Source organism: Alternaria arborescens, assembly GCF_004154835.1.
Source record: "Alternaria arborescens strain FERA 675 chromosome Unknown contig_4, whole genome shotgun sequence".
Classification (NCBI taxonomy): domain Eukaryota; kingdom Fungi; phylum Ascomycota; class Dothideomycetes; order Pleosporales; family Pleosporaceae; genus Alternaria; species Alternaria arborescens.
In genome coordinates this window covers 1,459,142-1,484,545 of record NW_021167859.1, presented here as the reverse complement: position 1 = coordinate 1,484,545, position 25,404 = coordinate 1,459,142, and the positions used below count along the sequence as shown (strand labels likewise).

At 52.4% G+C, this 25,404-nt stretch overlaps 10 protein-coding genes across 10 annotated transcripts; 5 read left to right on the top strand and 5 right to left on the bottom strand.

Moving 5' to 3' along the window:
* Nucleotides 1–12: 12 nt before the first annotated feature.
* On the top strand, nt 13–1,776 carry AA0111_g2610 (hypothetical protein; the record flags this gene model as incomplete). Its single annotated transcript, XM_028648401.1, has 6 exons — nt 13–202; nt 263–348; nt 401–1,149; nt 1,208–1,344; nt 1,409–1,518; nt 1,591–1,776. 6 exons carry the CDS (start codon nt 13–15, stop codon nt 1,774–1,776), a joined length of 1,458 nt encoding a protein of 485 aa, XP_028509969.1.
* Nucleotides 1,777–2,015: 239 nt separating this feature from the next.
* On the bottom strand, nt 2,016–2,601 carry AA0111_g2609 (hypothetical protein; the record flags this gene model as incomplete). The annotated part of the gene is made up of 2 exons (XM_028648399.1): nt 2,016–2,383; nt 2,433–2,601. 2 exons carry the CDS (start codon nt 2,599–2,601, stop codon nt 2,016–2,018), a joined length of 537 nt encoding a protein of 178 aa, XP_028510271.1.
* Nucleotides 2,602–3,701: 1,100 nt separating this feature from the next.
* Nucleotides 3,702–4,731, top strand: AA0111_g2608 (Proteasome subunit beta type-5; the record flags this gene model as incomplete). The annotated part of the gene is made up of 4 exons (XM_028648398.1): nt 3,702–3,833; nt 3,889–4,110; nt 4,173–4,313; nt 4,375–4,731. The coding sequence occupies 4 exons, from the start codon at nt 3,702–3,704 to the stop codon at nt 4,729–4,731; spliced, it is 852 nt and encodes a 283-aa protein (XP_028510270.1).
* Nucleotides 4,732–5,406: 675 nt separating this feature from the next.
* Nucleotides 5,407–10,160, bottom strand: AA0111_g2607 (JmjC domain-containing histone demethylation protein 1; the record flags this gene model as incomplete). The annotated part of the gene is made up of 2 exons (XM_028648397.1): nt 5,407–8,486; nt 8,534–10,160. 2 exons carry the CDS (start codon nt 10,158–10,160, stop codon nt 5,407–5,409), a joined length of 4,707 nt encoding a protein of 1,568 aa, XP_028510273.1.
* A 716-nt stretch (nt 10,161–10,876) lies between these two features.
* On the top strand, nt 10,877–11,597 carry AA0111_g2606 (hypothetical protein; the record flags this gene model as incomplete). Its single annotated transcript, XM_028648396.1, has 5 exons — nt 10,877–11,028; nt 11,118–11,141; nt 11,193–11,249; nt 11,322–11,449; nt 11,497–11,597. The coding sequence occupies 5 exons, from the start codon at nt 10,877–10,879 to the stop codon at nt 11,595–11,597; spliced, it is 462 nt and encodes a 153-aa protein (XP_028510272.1).
* Nucleotides 11,598–12,148: 551 nt separating this feature from the next.
* AA0111_g2605 (hypothetical protein) lies at nt 12,149–13,273 on the bottom strand (the record flags this gene model as incomplete). Its single annotated transcript, XM_028648395.1, has 1 exon — nt 12,149–13,273. The coding sequence occupies one exon, from the start codon at nt 13,271–13,273 to the stop codon at nt 12,149–12,151; it is 1,125 nt and encodes a 374-aa protein (XP_028510275.1).
* A 1,053-nt stretch (nt 13,274–14,326) lies between these two features.
* Nucleotides 14,327–15,553, top strand: AA0111_g2604 (hypothetical protein; the record flags this gene model as incomplete). The annotated part of the gene is made up of 3 exons (XM_028648394.1): nt 14,327–14,483; nt 14,537–14,568; nt 14,642–15,553. The coding sequence occupies 3 exons, from the start codon at nt 14,327–14,329 to the stop codon at nt 15,551–15,553; spliced, it is 1,101 nt and encodes a 366-aa protein (XP_028510274.1).
* Nucleotides 15,554–16,652: 1,099 nt separating this feature from the next.
* On the top strand, nt 16,653–17,779 carry AA0111_g2603 (hypothetical protein; the record flags this gene model as incomplete). Its single annotated transcript, XM_028648393.1, has 2 exons — nt 16,653–17,082; nt 17,184–17,779. The coding sequence occupies 2 exons, from the start codon at nt 16,653–16,655 to the stop codon at nt 17,777–17,779; spliced, it is 1,026 nt and encodes a 341-aa protein (XP_028510277.1).
* Nucleotides 17,780–18,003: 224 nt separating this feature from the next.
* AA0111_g2602 (putative transporter) lies at nt 18,004–19,943 on the bottom strand (the record flags this gene model as incomplete). The annotated part of the gene is made up of 6 exons (XM_028648392.1): nt 18,004–18,055; nt 18,115–18,295; nt 18,361–18,738; nt 18,792–19,325; nt 19,400–19,622; nt 19,686–19,943. 6 exons carry the CDS (start codon nt 19,941–19,943, stop codon nt 18,004–18,006), a joined length of 1,626 nt encoding a protein of 541 aa, XP_028510276.1.
* Nucleotides 19,944–20,958: 1,015 nt separating this feature from the next.
* On the bottom strand, nt 20,959–22,311 carry AA0111_g2601 (hypothetical protein; the record flags this gene model as incomplete). The annotated part of the gene is made up of 1 exon (XM_028648391.1): nt 20,959–22,311. The coding sequence occupies one exon, from the start codon at nt 22,309–22,311 to the stop codon at nt 20,959–20,961; it is 1,353 nt and encodes a 450-aa protein (XP_028510279.1).
* Between the last annotated feature and the right edge of the window lie 3,093 nt (nt 22,312–25,404).

Here is a 25,404-nt window from a genome sequence, read left to right as displayed (position 1 = left end):
TACAACGTTGATATGGACTGGCTATTAATCATTTCTCTTGCAAGCGTCAGTCTCTTGACCCTGCTCACATGGCGTCGGTACTTCTCAGCGATCAGCGATATTCCTGGGCCGTTTGCTGCTTCGTTTACCCGCCTTTGGCATATGCACCGTATCCTCAAGGGTGATCAAAATCTCGAGCTGATACGACTACACCAACAACATGGTAAGCTTATACGATGTGTAAGGCTATCTGTCGTTGGACATCCGCTCACAGACCTTATAGGTCACTTCGTTCGCATATCATACGACGAAGTAAGCGTCAGTCACCCAGATGCCATTGCGAAGATCTTGTTAGCGCCCCTTCACAAGGTATTATGCAGACAAGACCTCTGATCGAATGGATGTTTGACATGATCACAAGGCCAATTGGTACAAAATCCATGCTCTGCCAGACTACCGCTTTCAATCGCCCATGAGTACCACAGACCCCAAGAAGAAGATCGAAAAGTCAAAGCACATCGCTGCGGCATACACCGTGTCTAATTTACTCCGTTCAGAAGAGCACATCGACCGCACCTTTGAGTCTTTCCTCGAATGGATGAACAAATATGCAACAGACAAGAAACCAATGGACCTCAACACCTTCATCTCATACGCAACCTTTGACGTCATTGGTGAAGTCGTCTTCTCGAAGTCTTTCGGCTTCCTTGACCAAGGCAAAGACATCGGCAACTCAATCGAGAATTCCCTTGCTCTGAACGCATACGTTGCAGTAGCGGGCTACTTCCGCTGGATCAACATTGCGCTGCTGGCCAACCCAATCATGACCTGGCTCTCCATACTACCAATGGGTCATTTATTCGACACCGTTAAAGCCGTATTGACAGAAAGGGAAAAGAATGAAAACGCCCGTTATGATGCTGTTCAATACTGGTTCAAGCAACATGAGCGACATCCGGATAAATTCACCATACGGGAGATCAATACCCAGGCACTTGCTGCCGTAGGGGCAGGATCTGATACCGTGGCTGCGGGAATACAGTCGTTTATCTATCACATGATTCGTCACGCTGACGCATGGGAGCGTGCTCATGACGAGGTTGCTGAAGCAGTCAAGAAGGGATTGTGTAGAGATCGGGTGGTGTCATATGCTGATGCACAGCAACTTGGGTAAGAAGGCAGTCCTCAAACCCTGCTCGTGAAGCTGTTTCAGACTGACGATGAACAGTTTTGTGCAAGCATGCGTGAAAGAGGCTCTTCGAGTCTTTGGTCCTGTCCCTATGGGCCTTCCGCGTATTGCGCCCAAGGGAGGGTTGACTATTGGCCATCGTACTATACCTGAGGGGACCATTGTCTCAATCAACCGTAAGTATAGAGATGACGAGTACCCCATCTGCTGGCTGAGCTGATTCTTTATCGTAAACCGTAGCATGGGTCATACATTATTCAAAGGAGATATGGGGTGCCGATGCGCATGTTTTCAGACCAGAGCGGTGGTTGGAAGAAGACAGCGGTACAAGAGAAAAGTTTTGGATGCCTGTGAGTAGAGCCGCTTGTTTCGTATCGATCTGGTCTTTGAGGCTGGAAATACATGCTGACTGATCTGCATAGTTTGGAGCAGGTTACGGTGGTTGTCCAGGACAAAATATTGCCAAGATTGAGCTCGCCAAGATTGCGGCGACGTTGGTAAGGGATTACAATATTAAACAGGTAAACTCGACGCAAGACTGGCAGTGGAAGGCTTACTTTACGGTTGTTCCGCATTCATGGCCGGTGTATGTCGAGAAGAGAAGGTGATATGGGGTTACAGGTATGAAAATGTTCATTAGTGTTCGTGATGGGGGTATACAACCACAATAAAAGCCAAACTTCAAACTCCCAAATCCAGCGGATAAACTCCAGATCGTCCTCAACAAAGGGAAATATACACTACATCCACCGATCCATAGTCCCAAACGGCGGATACTTCAATCCACTTGGTCTTCTCCTCCTCATCCACCTCCCACCTCCACTTGCACTACTCCCCACGGTACTACTTATGCAATCCCAATCCCACGGGGTTTGTTTACCCAAGACTTCGTAACCGGCAACTCTGCGTAAGGTACCTCGCGTTCGCTCTTGTTGGACGCTGCGGAGAGCGGCGCGGGTGCTTTCTCGGACTGTTGTTGTACTTGTTGTCGGCTCAACGATTTGGGTATGGTAGGTGGGTTGACGAGGACGAGGGCGAGAAGCTGGCGGGCAGCGAGATGGCTCGCGGGTTGGTGGCGGAGGACAAGGGGCTGAAATAGTGCGTTGTCTGCCTGGGCCTCGAAGGCGAACTTCTGTAATGTCGGACATACTAAGGTCGTGGTGGTGATAATGGCCGTGAATTGGATGCATGTGCAGTGGGTGCAAATGCGGATGTCTGTGGTGATGATTTAGGTGTGCGTCAAAGTGCGCGTGATGGTGTCCACCCTTTTCATCCACCTCGAGGGTTATGTTAGGCACTTTGACGCGAACGTCGCTGAAACGCGGCGATGCTGGACTACGATGGACGCGAACGAGTTCCTCCGCACATGAAGAGTCTGTAGAAGGGCGATTTTGCTTTCCCCCTTTGGCTGGTGTTAGGGTGAACCAGCACATGTCTGCTGCGTGTCGAGGATATATCGACACCAGAATCGATGCGCGTGGGCAAGGGGTGAAGTGCTGTCGGCGGGGCAAGACGATGGTAACCAGTATAAGAAAAGGCTGGTGTGTAGCTTGAAGGCGGTCTCGAGGGCTGATAGTACGAATAAGGTGTTGTATCGTATTGGGGCATTCAGAAGACTTGAAAGAAGACAAGACAATGGAAACAGGCGGTACTTTAACCTACGACTGACACACAATAGACATATGATCAAATCCTTTCTTACTTTTTCTAACGAGGCGTCCTTGTATGTATATAACACTGCCCTCAAAGATCATTCGTTACCATCATGCACGCAGCGCCGGACTTGCACGCGGGCCGCACATCTGCAAGTAGTGAAGGGAACAAATGAGACAGTGGGTAAGAACGGTGCCTGCATGATTGTTGATGGTGCCTGCATATAGGCAATGCAAACATGTGTTCAAGTCCGCTGGGCGAGTGACGGAGGCTGATGAGGGTGGGAGATGAGCGCGTGGGCGGGCGCGATGTCTTGCCTGACCTCAAGTCTCAACGGGCGGCATGTGACGCTTGAGCCCAAAAGCCCGTTCGTGCCTTGGATGATGAGAGGACTTGCACTACTGGATGACGTATGTGAGAATGCAATATGGTCGCACAGAAACTCTTCCTACTGTATCTCCCTTCTCTTTGTCTTGGAAAAAAAGTCGGTGCTATTGCGACAGTCAACGACGTTGCGCGACGAACGCGCAGTGCTCATCACGGCTGCTATTGTGCAAGTGGCGGTGTCTGCGAAGTCAATAGCGAAGAGAGAAGGGTGTGATGGAGGCCAGAGCACCTCATGTGGCTCTTTTGCTCTACTAAAGCCTACGCGCAAAGGCGGTTGAAAAAGCAGCAATGTGTGGTGTAGTAGACAGTGCCCTAGATGCGACTGCCCAGGTGGTGAAGGCAACAGCTAGGACGCGGCTACGTCTTGGCATTACCGACAACGCCGGAGCTTCGAGCTCACATCACCACTCCAAACAACCAAACCGCCCCACCGCAACCACTCGATCACGTCTCTGATACCCTCTGATCTCCGCCAATACATATCGCCGCAACTATGGATTCATTAGTGTCGCAGTATAGCCGACCGGCGTATACAGAGGAAGGCCCGTCAGAGGAAGAGCAGTTGCAGCTCTACAGCGGCACCCCAGAGCTGTCCCTCAAGTTTGCCTTACCACCAGTCGCTCAGGTGCGCTCTATCATGCCCGTACAATAGAGAGCGCGACGTGCTAACAACAACACAGTCAGCATCATGGCTCCGCGCAATGACGGACGACTACTCCAACCCCAACTGCCCCATCAAGATTGCCCACGGTACCACAACCCTCGCCTTCCGCTTCAAGGGTGGCATCATCGTAGCCACCGATTCGCGTGCAACAGCTGGAAACTGGATAGCCAGTCAGACGGTCAAGAAGGTTATTGAGATCAACAACTGCTTGCTAGGAACCATGGCTGGTGGCGCTGCTGTACGTACAATCACCACTACGACAAGAAGACAGAAAGGAACCTGAATACTGATGCAGGACAGGACTGCCAATACTGGCTCGCATACCTAGGCATGCAATGTCGCCTCCACGAACTCCGACACAAGCGCCGTATCTCCGTCGCTGCAGCCTCCAAGATCCTAGCCAATCTTGTCTACTCATACAAGGGCATGGGTCTAAGTATGGTACGTCTCCCCCGTTCCTCGTCAACCTATCTACTTTGCTGAACTAACACTCTACGCTCAGGGAACCATGTGCGCCGGCGTAACCCCACAAGAAGGCCCCGCCCTCTACTACATCGACAGCGACGGAACCCGTCTAGCCGGCAACCTCTTCTGTGTCGGCTCCGGTCAGACATTCGCATACGGTGTGCTTGACGCACAGTACAAGTACGACCTTGAGGACGACGAGGCGCTCGAGCTTGGCCGAAGGAGTATTCTCGCTGCTACCCACAGGGATGCGTACTCTGGTGGTTTCATCAACCTGTACCACGTCAAGGAGGATGGTTGGGTCAAGCACGGCTTCAACGACACGAATCCCATCTTCTGGGAGACGAAGCTCAAGAAGGGCGAGTTCTCCAATGTTACTAGTGCGTTGGAGTAGGCGACTACAAAGTCACTGGAGGGCCTGAAAGTCGCCCAATAGTAGCGCTGGGCGGATCAAGGCAGATGGCAGCTCATGATTGCTGCAGTGTAGCATTGAAAGAACATTACGACTAGACATGTCCAATGAAATGACGGAACACAAGGAGAATATACCCAAAATGCATACACTGTGACTTTTCCCAATAGAGTGGTAGCGCACATTACTACGTATTACCTTGAGCATACATGTTGGCACATGGGTATGTCATTCACTAAAATCGAGCTTCTTTGGGTCAACTTCGTTCGAACATGTTTCCATTTCCATGATGGGTCGATTAGTTCCAATCATCTATGATACCATACATGCATCCCGCCTGCCGCTAACAATAAGAAAGCACAGTCCACGCTGGCTGACAAACGCCTCCTTCCCCTCCTTGTGACTGGAAAAGAAAAAGAAAAGAAAGGTTGCAATATACACTATCCCAGTGTCAAGTAGTTGGGGTATAAGCAAAAACGCCGTGCAAATCCATTCATCCCGTTACAGAGATATGTTGTAAACGCCGGTGTCCCAAATCAATGCAGAATAAGGAAAAGTCGAAATTGTGAAAACTCAAAGAACGAGAGGAAAGGAAAAACAAAAAGAGAGAGAAAGGCCTTTGGTGATAGTGGCGTGCAAGACAAAGAGACAGAAAGGTCAACGACTTCGTCTTCTCAACCCCAAATCCTCTTGCTGCAGTTGCTTGATAAGATCGAAGCTCGCTTGATCAAGATTTGGGTCAATCATGTTGAGCATGTTGCCCATGTCCATAGCTCCATTCATGCCCACACTGATACCCATGCCCGTACCCATGCTTATACCATGTTCGAGCTTGATCCCGCCTGTCCCGTTGTCTCGCCGCTTGCTAGGCGTTGATTTAGGCGTCTTGCTGTTGCGACCAGCGCGCGAGGGCGTGTGGCTAGGTTTGCGGCCTGACGACTGTTGTGTACGAGCTTTGTATGAGCTGTTGAGCGTGGGTGTGATAGGTGGGGGAGGGAAATCAGAGTTTGTGGTAAAGTTGTTGTAGTTGTTTGTAGCGGGGGAGGTCATGTAGGGACTGTAGGTATGGTGGTTGCTGTTGTTGGTATTTATTGGAGGAGATGCTGCGGAGACGTGTCTGGGCGAGACCGGTGATGATGGGTGGCGGACGGCGTGATTTTCTGGTCCAGACTTCGAGACGTAACCGTTTGTATGCGTCTGTGAGGTGTCGTTGTGGGGCGGTGGACCCGGTGTGAGCGGCTCCACGCTGGGACCGTGTACTTCTCCGTTGTGCCCTGTGAGCTCCATTCCGTCCATAAGCATCGGGTCGATCGGTTGATACTCGACTGATGACATGACGGTATCGCCATTCGTGTGATACGAGTTGGTCATATCCACATGATTGTAGTCGCCATTGGTATACGCCTGGAGGGCAGGGTCAACAGGCGCGAGATCATCATTTTCGGGGCTTTGGTCCAACGCTTGCTGGGCGGAGTAGGCCATCTCCTGGAGAAACGACGAACCACTGCTAAATTGATTTGGCAGTGAATGTCGTGTGTGTATGTCTCCATGCAGATATTCGTCATCGTATGAAGACTCGTGTCTCATCCGTTTCGCTCTTGAATCTGTGTCTTCGTCGCTGACCCTTCGTTTCTTTGACGCAGAACCACGTGGAATGGGAATCTCGTTAGCCTTGACAGGATCAACGTTGCCGTATTCGTCATGTATGCAGCGACGCTTGCTCTTCCTACAATCAGCACACGCCTTGACTCTGCCAGATTTGAGGGCATAAGGGTCGCCGTTCACGTCAGCCATGATTGGACCACCGTTCACTGGCCCATTGGCGGCATTCGATAAACTATCTGCCACGGAGTGATCACTAAGCCGACGTTTGACAGATATGCCATATGACCCAGAAAGGTCGATGGTGTGCATGCCCGGCTTCGATGTGTCGATCAGCTCATCTTTGTGTTTGCATCTGATTCGGCGTTTCCTACACGCATCGCATGCAACACGCTTCGGGCCAAGCTGAGATGTTTTCGGTGTCGTAATGTGCGGGTTGCTTGCCGATGGTCGCAGAAAACCTGTCAGTGGACCGGAAGTGACAGAGACCATATCAAAGTGGTTGTAATTCTCCACCTCTACTGGGGGTGAAGGCTCGGGGATGACGTCAGAGGCCTTAATACGGGCCGAAGACCTCTCTGCCGTTGCTCGTAAGGCTTCATGGAGCGTCTCGCGCTCCAGCCTCTTCACTTGAGCAGCACTCAGCTTCTTTTCGGTGGTCTCCATCACTTCGGGCAGGACAGCATCGGAGAAAGCCCATGATGGTATAGTCTCGTTCCCACGCTTCCATGCAATCCACATCGCAAAGCGTCGCGCTAGCACGAGCGGCTCGCCATGGCCCTTAGGAATCGATTTGTTGACAGCACTTCGGGTTTTTTGTGGCACATCAATCTTTCCCTCGGTGATTAGGACTGTTCTCCAAATGTAGTTCAACAGATCACTCAGCCCTTCCAGTTCGTGCTTGGAGTAGTATCGTTTGTTGTAGTTTTGTGCGCCAAGGTGTGAGTTGTGACCAAACTTTTCCGGCTCGCAGTAGACAGGTGTCGACCGCTTAAACTGCTCGCCGCTCTGTAGGAGCTCTTGGACTGGACCGGGAATAGGGTCCTCTTCCAGATATTTGATGGCGGTCAACCACATTATCTTCTGGAAAAAGGGATATCGGAACTGAGTAGCCACCTTGGTGTTCTTCTCGATCTCCAAGATCTTTATCTGCATACCGTAATGTATGCGTGTAAGGAAGTTGCCTCCAATGACGAGGCTGTCCTCGGGAGTCCAGACCGCGTGGATCCAACCGGAAGGAATCAACATGGTATCTCCAGGATACAGATCCACTCGGTAACATTCTTTGACTTGTTTGCCAAGCCAGTCGTGCCCTTGATTCGGTGAGAGACACCATTCTTCGTACTTTTTGAGGTTTTGCTTTGTTGGTGGGATAAAGAAGAAGACCTTCTTTCCTTTCACGATGTGGTAGTACACGGATGAACCACCAAAGTCGATGTGGAAATCGGTGAAGCAGTCCGCGACAGACATCAGACAGTAAAACTGCACTGGTGGCGGCGCAGACTTGTCATCTTCTCGCCACACGGCGTCCTGTAGATCCATATCTCGAACAGCCTTGGGTCGTCTGATCAGCTTTCCCAGCTTACTTCGAGATACCTCCAGACTGATAACATTCCGCACGGGCTTTTCTCCTTGTTGCTCGTAGTAGTCTGCCCACTTTCCCATAGTCCACTTCTTGCCTTCGCCTTCTTGTGCTTTGACGTCAATTACGGGGACAGGTTCGTTTGGACCGTACAGTTCCGCTACACGGCGAACGGTCAGACCCTTAGGTATGACCATGTCAAGGCTGTCTTGACCGTCATCGGCGACTGTCTCGTACTCGTATTGTAGTTTTGGCCCATCTGCCTGCCCATCGATGTCTTCCATAGCAACATCCTCCTCTGTTGTCGCCGGCGGAGTGTTCATGTCGCCAGGGATAACAATGGGCTCCTTGAATCCATTCATCTTCTCGAGAAAGTCACCAGTGATGAGTTGCGCCGGCATGCGCGCAAACGTCTCCGGCGTGAACTCAATGTCGCCATTCTTGAAAGCTGCGATGTAGTGATGTTCCGGATTGTCGTCAGATGTTTTGAGAACACCCTCGTTTAGACCGGCGTAGTCAACAGTTGTGTGGGCTCTGACGGATTTACGAACCTCTGGACCATGTTAGAACTATAAGCCCAATGTGCGTCGGTAGACCTACTCGTTGTTTCACCAAACTTGGGTCTACACGGTTCGCAGTAGAATTTGTTTACCTCCCGTACCTCCCGTTCGCTGTTGAAACCAGCGCAAGGGTAGTGATACCATTCTTTGCAGCCATCGCAGCCGATCCATTGCTCGCCGTCGCCGATTTTGATGGGTGATTCGGACGATTTGCAGTGGGCGCATATGAGTTCTGGTTCGACCGGAGCGGGTGCGAGCTGAGCGACTGCATCAACAGGAGTTGGAACGGCTGTCTGCGTACCGAGGGGTAGCGATTTCGCACGCGAGTAGTTCGATAGAGGCGGGCCGTCTGGTAGTGCTGGCGCCGAGGTCGAGAAGGAATGGCGACGGGCTTGTGAGGGCGAGGTTTGTGCTGGTTCAGCCTGAGATACGGTAGGCACAGAGCCGTCCGCTGCGACAGTAGCAGACTGATCCGCAGGCAGACTCAGTGGCGACTGGAGTTGGTCTGGGGCTCCAGAAGTACTTGTAGACGTCGCGTTCTTCGGTTTGGGCGTCGACTTCTTCCGTTTGCTACTCGCTGAGGGTGTGCTACGGGATGCGCGCCCTTTCCCTTTGGGCAAGCCCTGGCCCTTTTTTGCCTTTGGCTCTTCCGCGGGAACGGCATCTTGCATCTCGACCTCAGGCTGTGTAACTACGATGAGAGCTTCGTCAGGCGGTGTATGTGTTTGCGCAGCCGAGGTGGTCTGGGGCACATCGGAAGGTGCCTCTAAAGGGTGTTTCATGTCAACGGGTGCCTGCGTAGGCTGGCTGTAGTGGTTCGGCGGCGGCGGCGGCGGTGGTGGCGCTACGTAAGGATTTGCAGGCTCTTGCTTGTGATTTATCTGGTGTGGAGGTTGTTCAGCCGGCGCTGTTTGTGGAATGGTCAACCGCTTTGCTGTCGAGGGTGGGGAATGCGCAGTTTGTGTGGAAACTTTGAAGAAGTCCAGCAACAGCTGAGCTTCAACAAGGCGGTCGTCTGGTACGCTACTGTTTTGGTGCATGCGACTGCCGCCATCTGCCATCTGCTCGACGTTGTAGGACCAGCCCGGGTTATGACTCGTAGCGGGTCTCGACTGAGACTGCCCATACTGGGGAGAGCCATAGACTTCGGAGCGCGCTCTCTTCGCAGGCCGCTCGTCGAAAGGATGTGAAGCGTCTCTGGGCAGAGCGTGTGCTGGGGCGCGTTCGCCGGTCGGGTAAGGGCCGGTCGTGGGCGAGGCGGCCGAGAATGAAGCATGGCGCGAATAGCCAACATATTGCGGAATGGCATGCCGGCGTGTCACAGCGACATCCGCAAGGGCCTCAATGGGCGATGCCTGCGCCAGAGAATACTGCGGCGGAGGAGGTGCGGAGCGCGCCGAGTGCCCACACGTCACCACCGGCGATGGGTGCTCCGCAGACGCGCGCGCGCCTTCCCCGAGAGCAGATGCATTTTTTAGAGCGTCATTGATATGCCTTGTGCTTGATAGCGACGCGGTTGGGATATTCGCATTGCCGGCGGGGTGCGCTGTCGAGGGCTCTGTCGGCGACAGGATGGGCGACAGCGGCTCGTAGACGGGCGGCGGAGGGGTAGGGGCGCGCGCCGAAGCTCGCCTGTACTGCTCTTTGAAGGATGAGATTCGTCTCATGGTGGTTGTGTGTGCGGAGGTGGGTGGGCTAGGGCCTCGGAGGTGCGAGGTACTCGTCGGTTTGGCGTCTCAGACAGATGCGCGGCTATGGAGCAGCGGCACTAAAAGCTGAGAGACGGGCGAAGGAGCAGTCGGGCATGGGCATGTCCTGCTTCGAGGCGACGGTTGGCGCGGTCGAGGGTGAACGAGTGTAGGGGGTGGTTAGGTAGGAGAACGATGGTGGTGGAGAAGTCGGCGGGGATTGTATTGGGAATGTTGCGACCGGACACCCAGACAATCGCTGAACCAGAGACTCGGCCACGCCAGCGCCGGCAACACACGCAGAGCGCCGTATGTAGAGAGGGCAAGATGCGGCGGCTCGACACGCAGCTCTAAGTGCATGTGTCTGTAGTGTGCGAATGGTTGGATGGCTATGGGAGCTCTCCGAGTCGACAAGCCGCTTCATTCATTCGCTGCAAGTCCGCGTCTCCGATTCGAGCGCTCAATTATTTGGCACCAGCTGCTACAGCTGTGCAGTTGCGTTGCCTTAGGCTTTGTGCGACAGCTACTACGTCTCCTCCATCGTCATCTACACAGCGTCTTCATGAGCAAACAGCGTCGCCCTTGCAGTGCATTCACAGCACCATCTCGGCGTTGCATGAGTCGCTCCTTCTTCCCGATCATATGCGTTCGCCACGTGATGCGGCCTTGCCAACGCTCGGACGTGCACGCCATCCATGATTGATCCCGCATGTTCACCAACTCAACTTCCCACTACAACCTCCCCACCACCCGCCCAAGCCTACACACCCAGCAGCCCGTCTTTTACCGTCCATCTCAGTCGCCAAAGTATGAGTCGAGGAGGAAAATTGGCACCGGAAGTCAACCGGTATGTCCGCCTTCTCCGCATCGCGTGCCAATCGCAAGGCTGGTGCGACCAACTCACACGACATCTGCGCTAACATGTCATTTCTCCAGAGCTCTCTTCGTAAAGAATCTGAGGTCAGTCGGAGCTGGAGCTATCTAATTTGCCATGCGCTGACCCTTCTGCAGCTTCAACGTCACCCCAGAGGAACTCTTTGACCTCTTTGGCAAGTTCGGCCCCGTGCGGTACGTCGTCTTCCTTATGCGCTGGCGCATCTTGCCCGCTACCGTCGCTCCAGTTCACTAACTCCAGCACAGCCAGATCCGCCAAGGAATCGCCAACAACACCAAGGGCACAGCCTTCGTCGTCTATGAAGATGTAATGGACGCAAAGTCGGCTTGCGACAAGCTGAACGGCTTCAACTTCCAGAACAGATACCTCGTCGGTAAGTAGCAGGCGCGTCTTCGAGACAGCAACCACTGATAGTCGCAGTATTATATCACCAGCCAGATAAGATGCTCAAGGCCGCAAATGATCTCGCCGAGCGCCAAGAGAACTTAGAAAAGCTCAAAAAACAACACGGTATTGATTAGGGGTGCGAGAGGCCTCAGGAACAGGTGACATCGCGCGAGCGAAGTAAAGACAAGACTCCTGTGGGCCTCAAGACCGATAGCGTAATCTCTAGACGCTCTTCGAGCCGCGGCGGCGATACGCGCACCTCGACGACCAACTCGATTTTAGCGGAAAAGACCGGCGCTCCTTCTCCGACGACTACAACTACTGCATGTCGCAGCTGCGACTGGCGTACTGTCAAGCAATCGTTGAAGGGCTTATTCAAGTCGGCACACGGCGTTAAGAGGTCATGACACGTTCACGAACCATGACGGATTGCTGCATTTTCTTGGAGTGGGATCTTTACTTAGGATAGCCGGTAAAGCATAGGGCTATATCAGATTGCAACAGGCCAGGCTCCTTCTACACCGGACAGTCGGTACGAGTCCGACTGGGAATCAAGGAATTCTTGTTCCAGCATTTGCATTAGATACAGTGACTCTACTAACATATTGAATATGCAAAGGTGACAACTTGAGGGCCGTCGCACCTTCCGCTTTCGGCTGCCATCTACGAATCAACACAGCCACTGCTACGGAACTAATACGGCCATTTGGCCGAGCTCATGGTTTGCGCCAACCCAGTCGAATCCCTTTTCGAAATCGCCAAGTCCAAACTTAGTCACGGCATCGTGACCCCTCTGTTTTCCAAGCTTCAACACTCCCGCTTCAGCCATTTTGATAATCTCTTTCACATCCTCTCCCCAGTACATGGCATGACCATGAACTGTAATACTCTTGTACACCAACTCCATCATCGATATCTCGACGTGCTTCATGGCGCCACCACCAAAGCCCATGATGCATACTCTTCCATACTGCTTGAGTGCACCGAAAGCTGCTCGAACATGCGTACTTCCCTCAGCTCCCGTGGGCGTCATCTCGAGGACAGCATCCACGGGGCCATACTGTTGCAGAGCTTTGATATCCGTGTCGACGTCGTTCGTCCGTGGAATCCTTGAGACGAGTTGAGGATGCGCAGACACTAAACGTTCAAGCGCGCGCTCGTTGCGTCCTGTCGCTAAGACAGTAGCACCCATCGCAACTGCCACACCCACAGCCGCACCCGAGAAGATACCCGTAGCAGGCGTGACAATGATCCTCTCCCCGGCCGTCAGCCCAATGCCTTTGAGTCCACTGTATGCAACAACATCCACGCTTAACTGCACCAGTTCGGGAATCGTATATCCCAACTCTTTACAAAGCCGATTCTCATTCAGCGCCCAAGTCACTTCTAAAGGCGCTTTCGCATATTCGGAAAACGTGGCATACCGCCAGTTCTCAGCAAAAAGCTTCTTTGATCCTTCACTGGAGCCTTCCATTGCGCCCCAGAAGATCCACGTATCTGGATCGTCGCGAGCGCGGATGAATGGCTCCAGTAGAACGAGCTGGCCGATGGGTAGTGATGTTGTGTCTGGTCCTGTAGCAGCGACTCTGCCCACGGCTCGGCCACCGGGAGTCATAGGGACGGGGTAAGTGAAACCAGCTTCTCCAGACAGGATTCCTGGAGTCTGATGTTGTAGGAGGTTGGCGAGAATCTTGACGACGACGGAACCGGGTCCAGGTTGGGGGGTTGAGACCTCCTTGAGGACGAGGGGACCGTTCTTGGTCTCTTGAAAGAGGGCCTTCATGGTCGGGGGAATGGGAGCAGAAGACATGCTGGGATATAGGTAAGAGTGGAACTTCTGATGGTCTGAGAGTTCTGAACAAAGAAGTGGGTTGAGATTGATATCTTTTGTCCTGTTTCTCCATTCTTTCTGGTTGCGCGCGACTGTACTTATACTTCTCCAACACTACGTACAATCCTTCTACTATGGCCATCTAACCCGTCCCGTTCCAGCCTACCGGTCTCTTTCCTGCATAGCGACACGTCCTTCCCTCTCGGAGTTTACCAATATCAGCTACTTGCCGGACTTTGGTACAGTCCGACATGGAATTTGCGACGCAAAATGCGAATACATACTTAGGCATGCCATCGTCGCTCACCTCGCTGTACAGCCAATCAGAATGACAATGACCGTTGTTATACGAACGCGGGTTAGATCGAACTCTTAGCGCGAAATCTTATGGGCCCTCCCTAGGTCGTTGTATGCGCCACGACCTCATCGCTTACGCCCTGCTACCACCGGTGATGAACAAGGCTAAACTCCGATGCCCGCTGTATATAACATGCGGAGAGACACAAACGCCATGACATGTCTCTGCGCAACACGAACGCGGGTTAGATTAGTTCAACCCACCCCTGTCTTGCCTGTCTTGCCAATCCACTCTTAGCCGTCGATCATGCCAGCCATCGTATCCAAACGTGGGACCATGATAGAACGGAAGAGACGGGTCCATGCGAAGTCAAGAAAAGGGTGTGAGAATTGCAAACTGAGACGAGTCAAGGTTAGTCTTCGTCTATGACGATCCTTCGAGAATGCTTGAACTGGGTCGGACTGGGCTGACGGAATGTACCATGGGAATAGTGCGATGAAACGAGACCACGGTGCAAAAAATGCAAGAGCTACGGTGTAGTTTGTGACTTCAGTGGTGAAAAAGGCGATTTGGATGTACGTATGATGGGTGTAGGAAGAGTTGATTTCGACGCAGCGGTTGTGAAGCCAGGGGCGATCAATAACGTGCCGTCAAATGCGCTGTCGAATGACTGGACAAGCAGCAATCTTGGCACACCGTGGTGTTCTGTATCGATGAACAGCACCTTGGCTTCTATGATCGAGAGTTCTCTCCAATCCGGGTATTCAGATCCAGACGTATGTTTGGGCCCTGGTGCTGCGTTACGAACTGTCAATTCGTCTTGGAAATTCTCAGAGACTCATCTGGAGATTCTTGAGAGGTTCCAAAGTCGGACGTCTCTGACTGTTGGAGGTATGGATCACGGTTTGGTACGAAGTAGCCTTCAGCTGACTGACCCTACCTAGATGAGAGAATGGCCCCAGCATACAGGGAAATAGTATGCGAACTCGCGTTCAAAGTACCTCCTGCCCCTTTGTGCGCAGCCATAAAGCAATGCTAACTATACTCAGCACCCCTTCTTGATGCACATGATCCTCGGCTTGACTTTAATGCACGACTCATCGCTTTCTCTTCCTTACTCCACTTCCCAATCCGCAACGCTCCAGCGCAAGTCTCTCTACCACTGGGACCAAGCGACCACTCTCTACCACCGCATACTGAATGGTCCCATACCACCTTCTCATCGCGACGCTATCTGGGCCACCGGAGTGCACCTCGGTGCCGCATCCTTCTGGTACCTTGAATCCGACGACCCCTATACTGTCTGGCCTTTGAAGCCATCAGAGCCTGGCGATCTCTCCTGGATGAAGATTGGAGAAGGTAAACGACATCTCTGGCGGATTGCTGATCCTACAAGGGAGGATAGTGTGTTTAGGCGTGTTTTAGCAAGAAATCATGGACCTTGCACTACACCGCCGGAGTGGATGCAGAACAACGACATCAGTCTTGTTCCAGAGAGCGTAAAGATTCTCTTCGGGATCACACAGTTGTCTAGTAAAGAGGATAATGTTTATCATCTCCCTGTTCTGATCTTGTCGCGGATTCGGCATTTACAACTGTCACATGGTAATGTGTTGGAATTCTTGTATTTTACAGCGTTCATTACGCCAGAGTTTCTAGAGTTGCTAGAGCAGAAGGATCCAAAGGCAGTGTTCTTGTTAGGTTGGTGGTTCCAAATGTGTCAGAATGGCACGCTTTGGTGGATGACTAGACGGGCTAGAGTGGAGGGTGAGGCTGTAAGGATATGGTTGAGTGTTGTTGATAGCAGACTTAATGATTTGTTGGAAGAGCTGGGTAGAAGAAGGGAGTTGGAGGTGAAAGAGGGGAGTTGGATACAAACGAAGGCGCAGAAGATCGACGATTCTGGTTTGGAGGTCAATTGGGCGTTGGACTCGAGGGGGAGGATATTAACGGTAGCGTGAAGACCACATATCGGTTGACTGATTAGCTACATCCACCTCTGCATTCCGCACACACTTTCGTTGAGCGAATGCGCAACAAGAGAAGTCTCGATGTGACAGATTGGTGACTCTGAGGTTCCTCAGAGATTCCGATTGCACTACGTTCTTGGTACTTGAACATCTTGGCCACGGAGTGGTATAGTCACTCCGCACTCCGCACTGCAACGACTGTAGAATATCTCCGAGCCTTTCTCCGACGCCCATCTCCGAGAGAGCAATGTCTTGGCTGACAAAGATCTAGACCTAACAAGACAAGATTGTGGTACCTGAGTCAAGGAACCGTGTTAGGAGTCATATTTACCAAACGCCCCTGCTTCTGGCCAATCAGGCAAGGACTTCCGCGTACGAATCGAATGCAAGATATACACTGACTTCGTCAATCGGCATTCTAGGTCGGCAAGAATTATATACTAGATGGTCTGTTCAAGGCAGAAAACTTCCAATATACAGGCTCTTTCAAAACAGGGGGGGGGGGCATGTCTAAGCTTTCTGTTCAAACTCGTAATCGTAAACTTATCATAGCATCATCTGGCAACCACGCGATTGACACAGCATACGCAGCGAATATAATTTCCAAGGAGACCATGATTGTTATTCCAGAGAGTGTTGTGTAGGTAAAGCTGGCCAGAATTCGGGGATACGATTACCTTCCGCCATACAACGATATTCGTACCATACTTGCATTTGACGGGAACCTGATCGTCGAAGGCTCCGCCGCTCTTGCTCTTGCCGAATACATTAAGATGTCGAAAACAATTGCTGGTCAGACTAGCGTTCTATTTTATGCGGTGGTACTCTCCATGGAGATACTATCAAGAGTGAGGTCCGAGGTCTTTCGGAGATGGCATAAATGTGAGTCATCTAGGGAGATCTTCGCAGCGTCTCGCAGTAGTCCCTTAATACATCACCAGCTAAGCCTATCAATTTGTCAGCGTAGAAGTTGTTTACTGAACGTAAGTCCGTCTATAATATAGCAATTCTTCTTAGGAAAGTGAGAGAGAAGAGCACACTTCCCCCCTGACTTGTATCAACTTAGAGCCGCCTATCAGCCCGAGCGGCTATGTCTTCAGAACTTGTGCTAATCACTGGCGGCACAGGTTTCATTGGCGGTCATGTTGTTCAGCAGACGCTGGAAGCTGGCTACCGCGCTCGCCTTGCAGTGCGGAGGGAGAAATCCATCGAGACGTTCAAGAAAGTCTTCTCGCAGCATCTCGAACAACTCGACTTTGTCGTCATCGAAAACATTACGAAAGAGCGTGCCTTCTCAGACGCGCTGGTTGGCGTCGACTACGTCTTCCATCTGGCATCGCCCGTCCCAGGAAAAGGCACTGACTTCAAGGAGGACTATTTGAACCCCACCATCAAGGGAACCATATCGCTGCTCGAAGCCGCCCAGTCTGTTCCGTCGATCAAGCGTGTCATCATCGACTCGTCCATGACCTCGTTAATGCCACTGGAGGTAGATGATGCCGACAGTTTTGAAGTTAAGGGTACGTCGTCAAACATTCTCAACGATCGAACGTACCTTCCCCTTTCGAACCTCTCCCTCCTCCACCTGAGACTACTACTACATCACTAACTTCATCTGCAGAGGGCACAAACCGCACGATTCGAATCGATCCAGACTCCCCCCTTGTCACGAGCCCCTCCGCTCCCACCATCGTCAAGTACAAAGCCTCCAAATTGCTCGCCCACCGCGCCTGCCTCGACTGGGTTGAGCAGCAGAGCACCGCCGGTAAGCTTTCATTCGCCGTCGTCAGCCTGCATCCTTCTATTGTTATCGGCCGTCACCTTCTACAGCCATCGCCTACAGTTCCAGGCAGCAGCAACGCGCACGTCTGGGACTCACTGTTCGCGCCGGAGGGACTGTTGCATGGGATTGGCGTTGATGTGCGCGACGTAGCAAGCGCGCACCTATGCGCGCTAAAGCCTACGGATGACGAGCTCGGTATCAAGGGCCAAGTCGCAGAGTTTTTGATCAGCGCGCCCGATTGGACGTGGCGAGGCATTGCAGATTTTGTGAAGAAGAGTTATCCGTGGCTTGCTGTCGCATTAGAAGATGGGCCATCGTTGAAATTGAGGACAGAGAGAGCGGAAACGGTGTTAGGAATCAAGTGGAGGTCGTTGGAGGATGCAGTCGGCGAACTGGTTGAACAGCAGATTGAGTGTGGGAACGTAAAGCCCTGAGCGAGTCCTGGCGGATGAACACGAAATTTAACAAGATGCCATGAGTATGTGCTTAGGAGCTGGCTACTACGATTGCTCCACGGGTACACTCTTCTGGTTTACTACGTCTATTGTAGTATGTAGCATTCATTCTTGCTTGCATTGAAATTGCCTGCACATGCCAAGTGTATGGTTCTAGCAGATTCTTCATTTCGAACCTGCTCCCTTCCCGCTTGAGTATCTTGCTACAACGTGTAAATGAATTCTGGATTCTCCCGATCTGTGAGATCAAGCCACCTAGATATATGATTAGCTTTCTTTGGTCCCATCCACGATATCTCATGTTTCAAACTTACTCTTGGTTGTCTAGCTTCACGTATTCAGGTGCCGCGCGAATCTGCGCCTTCTTCTTATTCTGCCACACGCAGTAGAAATGAATAAACGCTAAGATGCCTAAACAAACGACCCAACAGACGATGATGGTGATCTCGGCGGAAACGAAGCGAGGCGCATCTTGGGGACGGAATGTTTGTGGGCCTACAAATGATAGTCATGTCAGTCTATACTCCCCGATCTCGGAAAGCTATATTGGTAGTACGTACCAATGATGTTTCCGACGCAGTAACCAATCAGATACATAGCCGCCACAGTCGTCTTCTTTGTGTATCCTGCTACGTTACTCGAGATGAGACTGAGCAAAGCAACGAAAGGCGTAGGGCTAGCTTGCGTTAGGTAGTAGCCAGCGAGACGACCAGAGTTGTTGGATAGCGGAAGTGCAACAATGAGAACCATGCCAAGTATTGCAGTACACAGACCGATCATGGATATAAGGATACGGTAGCCGTATTTGTCGCCGGCCCAGCCGCAGGCAATAAGAAAGACGACTTCGACTGCGCCACCCGGTGTGCCGTAAAGAAGAGATTCCTCGGGTGTGTATCCAAAACCAACAATAAGTTGGGAGAAGAAGTTTGATATGCCACCTTGAAGATTTGTTAGCATCTATACTTGCAAGGACGTGAGCGCCGTGTCTTACCATTGGGTATATCAGCAATTAACGCATAAAAGAAGAACGCCCAGCTCAACGGATCAAGGAACGCCTCTTTTAACTGATACCACTTGAAGTGTTTGTTACCCACACCTTGCGCATTGACCCTGATCCGCTCGATCGCTAAGATCCGATCTTCCTTGCTCAACCACCTACAATTCAACTGGTTATCGGGTACAAGCCAAAGGAATGTGATACCTAGGCACATAGTGAGCAGTCCAGTAACGAGGAAGATTATCTTCCACGGCTCCAGAGTAGTGCCCGACTTCCGACAGCCGACAGCAATGCCATAAGCAACACATCCGCCGAATATTTGCGCAAAGCCGTTGAAACTGAACCAGATACCGGTACGTGAACCCTGTTCCTTCTTGGTATACCATTGCGATGTGAAGAGTGCGAAACCAGGTGTAACTGCTGATTCGAAGACACCGAGAAAAAATCTAATGGCGATCGCGCCGGCGTAATTTTCAACTGCGGCGAAGCAGGATAGTACAAGGCCCCACATGATGATGTTGAATGCAGCTTTGATATCATGTTAGCCAAGTCCAACTTTCGACCTCTCAAATTCCAGGGCAGAAGAGACGAAAGCGACATACAGTATTTGCCTAGCGGCAGAACTTGGAGTAATCGTGTAGTAGGATATTCGAAAGCAATGTATCCAAAGTAGAACATGCTACCTAGCCACGAGTACTGGTCTCCGACTAGACCGATACCAGAAGCTAGCTTGTTGTCTGAAGGAGGCAGTCGCAGGCCCATGATACTTGCGTAGCTCAACGTCGTCTTGTCAAGGTAGTTCAAGCCATACACAATGCACATAATCTACAGAGTTTGTTAGTCAAAGATCATGATTTACAAAGATATCGCAGAAGAATATATGCTTACAGGCATCATGTGCATATCGATCTTCCTTAAAAGTGCCTTGCTCTTCTCCTCTGTCAACTCCACAACCTGGCCTTCCATTCCCTCGTACGCCTTCATCGCCGCATCTGCATCGTGCGAGTGTTTTAGCAGTTTCTCATCGAGAACCTTTTTGATTCCTTTGCTGTTGTCTTCAACGATTGCTTCTTTCTCGACATCTGTCGGCGCGGTATTTGGTGGCGATATCGCTAGTGAGGGTGGGTGATCTGTGGCAGACGCCATGGCGTATTGTCTCCGCGTCGTTGTTCGAATAGCAGAACAGGCTAGAAGTTGCTTTAACCAAGGGTGAAGAGGCGCAAAGTTGAAACCATCAAACGTCTTCTGTCATAAGCTCATATACCGACCGTCGCATGGAAGATAGCAGTAGCAAGATGTCAATCGTGGCAAGCAGGCCGACAGAACAATAACTGATGGCTCAACGCGCCGTTGACGTCCATCCTTGTTGATAAGCTACCCCTGCCTAAACGCGATACACTTGCATCTGCCAGTGCTGTAGCCGTACCACTGCGGGGTATCAAGAGCGTTGATCCGCGGGCTATTCAAGATAGGCCAACCGTCAGCGAGAGCGCTACATGATAGACAAGTGACCTTCCATAACAGGAAGCTGCCTTAGGTGGTTGCTCCGAAAGATCGGAGATATTGAGTAATTGCCGTGATGAAGCTCTGCGGGGGCGCAGACAAGGCACTGCAAGAGTTGGGCTTGGTACGATAGTAGGCTTGGCTGTGTGCTGGTCGGGTGAAGGGGCTGGTGAGTGATGGTGATGATGTCAGTGCTGAAAGCTTATCGCTAGCCGCGATTAGACATGTTAAGCATAAAGCAACGTTAAAACTCTAAAGCAGACGTCTGAGCACGAGAGAAGCACTAGTTTGCAACGAACATATGGTAATGGCTCGAAGTTTGAATTTGCAGAGCAAGCACCTCGTAGCTAGCGTTAAACCATGAACTTCGTGACGAACAAAGTTGTGACAGTGACAAAAAACCGTGGAACTCCAGGCCCGAATATCGGCCGATGCTAAGAATCGCGCATCCCATTTCCCCCCCAACCTCAGGCTTATCATGATTGTGCATGTAGCCGTGATACCCGAACGCCGCCCATATGCAGTTCGTAAATGCTTCAGACAACCTCCCGCACTCGGAGAGAATAAAGAGTACAGAATTGAAGTGTCAGAAAGAAGAAAGACAAGATGCCACATCGCAGCAGGAGATGAAGAGTAAGACATAGACCAAAGCGCATCACTATGATCGCACGAACACGCTGTTGAGCTTGTTCAGCGCGCTGCTATCTGCAGCAGTGCTGTTCTTAGCAAGTCGTTCCGGCGCCAAGTCTCGGGGAAACCTCGTTGCAGTGTTAGGGCTGCGACTGCCTGAACGGCTGTTATTTTGGTTATCCTTGTCCTGATTTTCGCCGTTGAGGAGCGATCCCAATGTAGGAAGTGGTCTTGATGCTGCTGGGGCTGCGCTATTTGACTCGGGTGCTCGTGATTCAGACTTGTCTGAGGGCTCTGGAGTCGGTGGCTTGTTCGCACCTGCGGCGGCGGCAGCGGCAGCACCGTTAATGGCAGGAAGCTGGGGGCCTTGCTCAGGAATCGCTGGTGCGGGCGCTGGAGGAGGTGCAGGCGCACTGGAGCGCTGAAGGTGTGGGTGTTGAGCCTGCTCAGCTGTGGAGGGATGGCGAACCGGTGGTGTCGCCATGTATTGTTGAGCAGCGTGCGCGGCATGCGCGGCGTAGGCGGGGTGCTGCATTAGCATAGGATGGTGGCCTTGAGGAGCGTGAGGGTGTGCGATTGGTGGGGGCGGGCGATCAAAAACGTGTTGCGGGTGATATTGGGGCTGCGCGTAGATAACGCCCGGGTAGAAGTAAGGATGCTGGGAATAGTATAGCGGAGGTGTACCATTTGGCGGCGTGGGAGGGTAGACTGGGACCGCATACATGGGTGCGACAGGACCACCGCGAGTGTACGGTGATGAAGGCGCCATGCTATGTCCAGGTGCGCTGTATGGTGAGCCAGGCATGGGACCACGAGTGACAGCAGGTACAGTCTGGGTTTCATTCACTGCCGATTCGGGGTACATGTTCTTTGGTGGGCGGATGTGTCGCAGTTGCGCGTCGTTGGTGGGCTGTGGGAGGTTGTTGGAGTTTGATCGCGAATAGTAGCTGATGAGGTGGAGGTGCTGTCCGCTCTGGGTGGTTATGCTGAAGGACTGCTTCATGAGACCATCAGGCTTGTACCGGTAGCCGTCGGGTCCCTCGCCCTCTGAGTCGCCGGAGCCGGAACCGTCTGGCGACTTTCCACTTGCTCTTTTAGCTACGGGAGCTGTGGGTACTGCGCTGCCTCCCCGTTTGCCCTCCATCTCCCGGTATGTGAGGAAGCTGCCAGACACGCGACTCGCACTCCATGACTTTCCGTCGGTCCACCGCCTCATGCCAGCCTCGCGCTCGTCCCATACAAATACTGAGCCAGATTTGATCTGCTGGCGTTCCTTTTCGGATAGGCGGCGCTGCACTCGCGGTAGTATGCCGATGCGGCAGGCCTCAAACAAGATGATGGCATCGTTAGGCGTGCGGACATGTCCGTGGTAGGTCTCCATTGCGAAATGTTTGTGGAGGGGATGTAGTGGTGATAGTGTCGAGGCGTCAAGACCTCATCGATGCTAATCGGCTTGCGTTAGTCCAAATTGTAGGATAAGTTTCTTGGATGCAAGGCAATACGACAGTTGTAATGGCCTTGGGGTGCAGGGTTTCCGGCAAAGTCGGAAAAAGTGACGGTGCGCATGCATGAAAGTCGGAATATTGCAAACCAAGGAACAGCGAAGCGAAAACGGGGCAGCAGAGGCCGCAAGCAGGCACGAAACATAAATAGAGACTTACAGTAGGGCGTGTAACTGTGACGAGCAGTGTCTACAAAGCCGCGGCAACCTCTATATGGGGCAGTGCGATGAGATCAAGTGTGTCGAGGTCCGGTGACGTGAAACGGGCCGGCAATGAAACAGAGTCAGCGTATTAACAGGCGTGCGCGGCAATGGTCCACTTGGTAGGGACGCGGCGTTGAGTGACGGAAGCTGGGGAAGATGAATCGGAGGGCGAAACTTTTGGAAAGGCAGCAGCAGTCATCCGCCCTCATGTACTCGCAGCAGCGCGGTCTTGGGACCCAGCAATGTTTCTTTGGCGTCTTTGGCTCTTTCTGGGCGCTGGGGTCGTCGTCTTGATCGCCCGCCGAGACGTGGAGTGGCGTCTGATAGCGAAATAAGGCGCGCGACAAGCTTTATTTGGACCCTCGTTAGCTGCTCACTGGCCGTCCGTTCCAGCGGAGCCACCCAGGAGCGTCCACAGAAGAACCCACACACACAGCCCCCAATATCCATCATGCCGCCCTGTGCCACCAAACAACTCGCTCCAAAGACATGCAGCGTCGTTTGCAGGGAGCTGCTATGTTAGCGGCTTGCATACGCCGAAGCCACTGCGCGCCCAGTCTGACCCAGCGCCCAGCGGCGTTGGCCTCGATCAGCCAAGCTTTACCAGTCGGATAACTCTAAACGAATCTTTATTTTCGACAAGCCTTCGATCCCTTGGCGGACCCACAACGACCCCAGTGCTGACACCTCCCAAGACTTCGCGGTGTGGCCCATCAGTCCGTCAATCCGACTTGTCCTCCTTGGCCCCGCTAGTAGCAATACACCAAGCACAGCCAAGGCGTTCCAAAAAGTCCGTGTCGACCCAAAACCAACTCACTTTCCAGTCTGCTTCAGATTGTGGCAGGCCATGGCATGCTTGGCCTCCATCCCCTAAGAAATCTCCACCTGTCGTGCGCTCGGCGCCCTTGGTAGCGGACAAACATCTGACCTGCAGGAGAAAGGAGCTTCCTTGGTGTAGCGAAGGATTACTTACACGGCCCGGCTAACGTATACTCATCTTGTGCCGCTTGCCCTCCAAGGTACACTGTATTCGTCTTTGGTACACGCAAGCTAACGACCGCCTGCAAAACTTGCTGCGTGGCGTGGAGACTGCGCCCGCCAACCAGGCCTCCGCTTTACAGGCTTCACTCCGCTCTTAGAACAGACATCCGCTCTGGTCCACAGTAACGTAATCCAGCGCCTGCTGCTTCTCAGCTCATTCGCTTAAATGCTCGGCCAACACTTTGATTAAGCTTGGTGCCTGCGGTTTAAGCTTACTGCCGTCCCACGAGCATCCGACTTACCCACGCTGGCGGTATCACAGGGCCATGGCATATACGCTTCCATAGGGAAAAGCTGGATAACCAAGCTGTCGAGACTCCTCACTTCAGTACAGTCATCGTGGCAGTGCTTTGCCAATGACGATCTCTCACTTCCCGCGAGATTCCGCAACATGGTCTACCAAGTTGGCAGCGGACCTTCTCCTCATCGTCAAGACTTGCCCAAGACGATAGAGTATGAACGGGTAGTCGTACAAGACGCCATGGAACCTAGCGTCTCAGCTGCCCGAGAGAGACAAAGGCCCGAGTCCAATCCATTGGCGCAGTCACACTCAAGCCTGCCAAGTAGCAGACAGGATTGTTGTTTCCATAAGTGGCCAAGGCCGCCTTTCTCCACGTTCACGACAGCGCCCGCTGCTTGTCTTATCAGCGCACTCAGCACTCATTCAAAAGCCGCGTCATCCGACTTGTCAAGCCTGCCCAGCGTTGGCTTCTCCACATGCCGGATGAATTCATCATAGGATCGGAGTTGCTCCTACATCCTTCCATTCAAACTAACCACGAGCTTGAAGAAACCATTCTGTTTTCTCGCGAGCAAGCTTTTCTACTCCGAAATTGCCATGTGCGTGAATAAACGGTGATCCGCGCGCTCAGTAATCGAATGTTTCGCTTACATCTGCAAGGTTGCAGATAAGGTTGGCGCAGACTTAAGCATAATTTCCTTTCCGCTGCTATCCCCGGGGTTTGGCCCTCGCCAAAGACACCCCTCCCAAGTATGAGTCGCACTGCCCCGTCAGCCATGATTTGCTCGTATTATGAACCCGCTCAGATCAGCTTCACATGCGCAACGTGTCCACTCGCAATTTTTGCCCTTGATTGCGACTGCCTGGTCGCTTTCAGCTCGCCACCTGCCAAATGCGAAGCACTGGAGCGATAACAAGCCCACGTGCTCTGAGCCGCAAGTCCAGAACTGCGCCATCGGAGCGTCGTACCGTAAACTGGCAGCTCCTAGCACGCGATTTGAGGGGTCATCCGGAACCGGTGGAAAATTAAGGTAGGCCAAGCGTCCGATAGCGCCCGATCTTTCCCCAAAGTTCCCAAACCTTTCCTCGACGACTGGCGCTCTGACGGCTTGAGTTTATCCGTCTAGGGCCGGCAAGCCTGTGAACGCTTCATCAGCACGCATCCAGTTCCCCTCGATGGATAGGAATCAGCGCAAGACCGGGAACCTGGTTTCGCGACGAATACGAGGATCGCTCAATCTATTGTTGGCTGTTGATTCGCTGCATCTGTACTACTGTGCCATACCAAGCTCCCAACGCGCCAAGGTGTGTATAGTGTATCGATATTCGCACGAGGCGCAGGCTGGTGGTACTGCTTTTCTAGAAGCAATCTCTGGCTATTTCCGTATCCAAGGGGCGCACGAGCAATTTGAGCATCACTCTAGCCTTGTCGATGTCGTGGAAAGGCCATGAGCGCAGCGTTGCTTCTGCACAGTTCATTTTCGTAC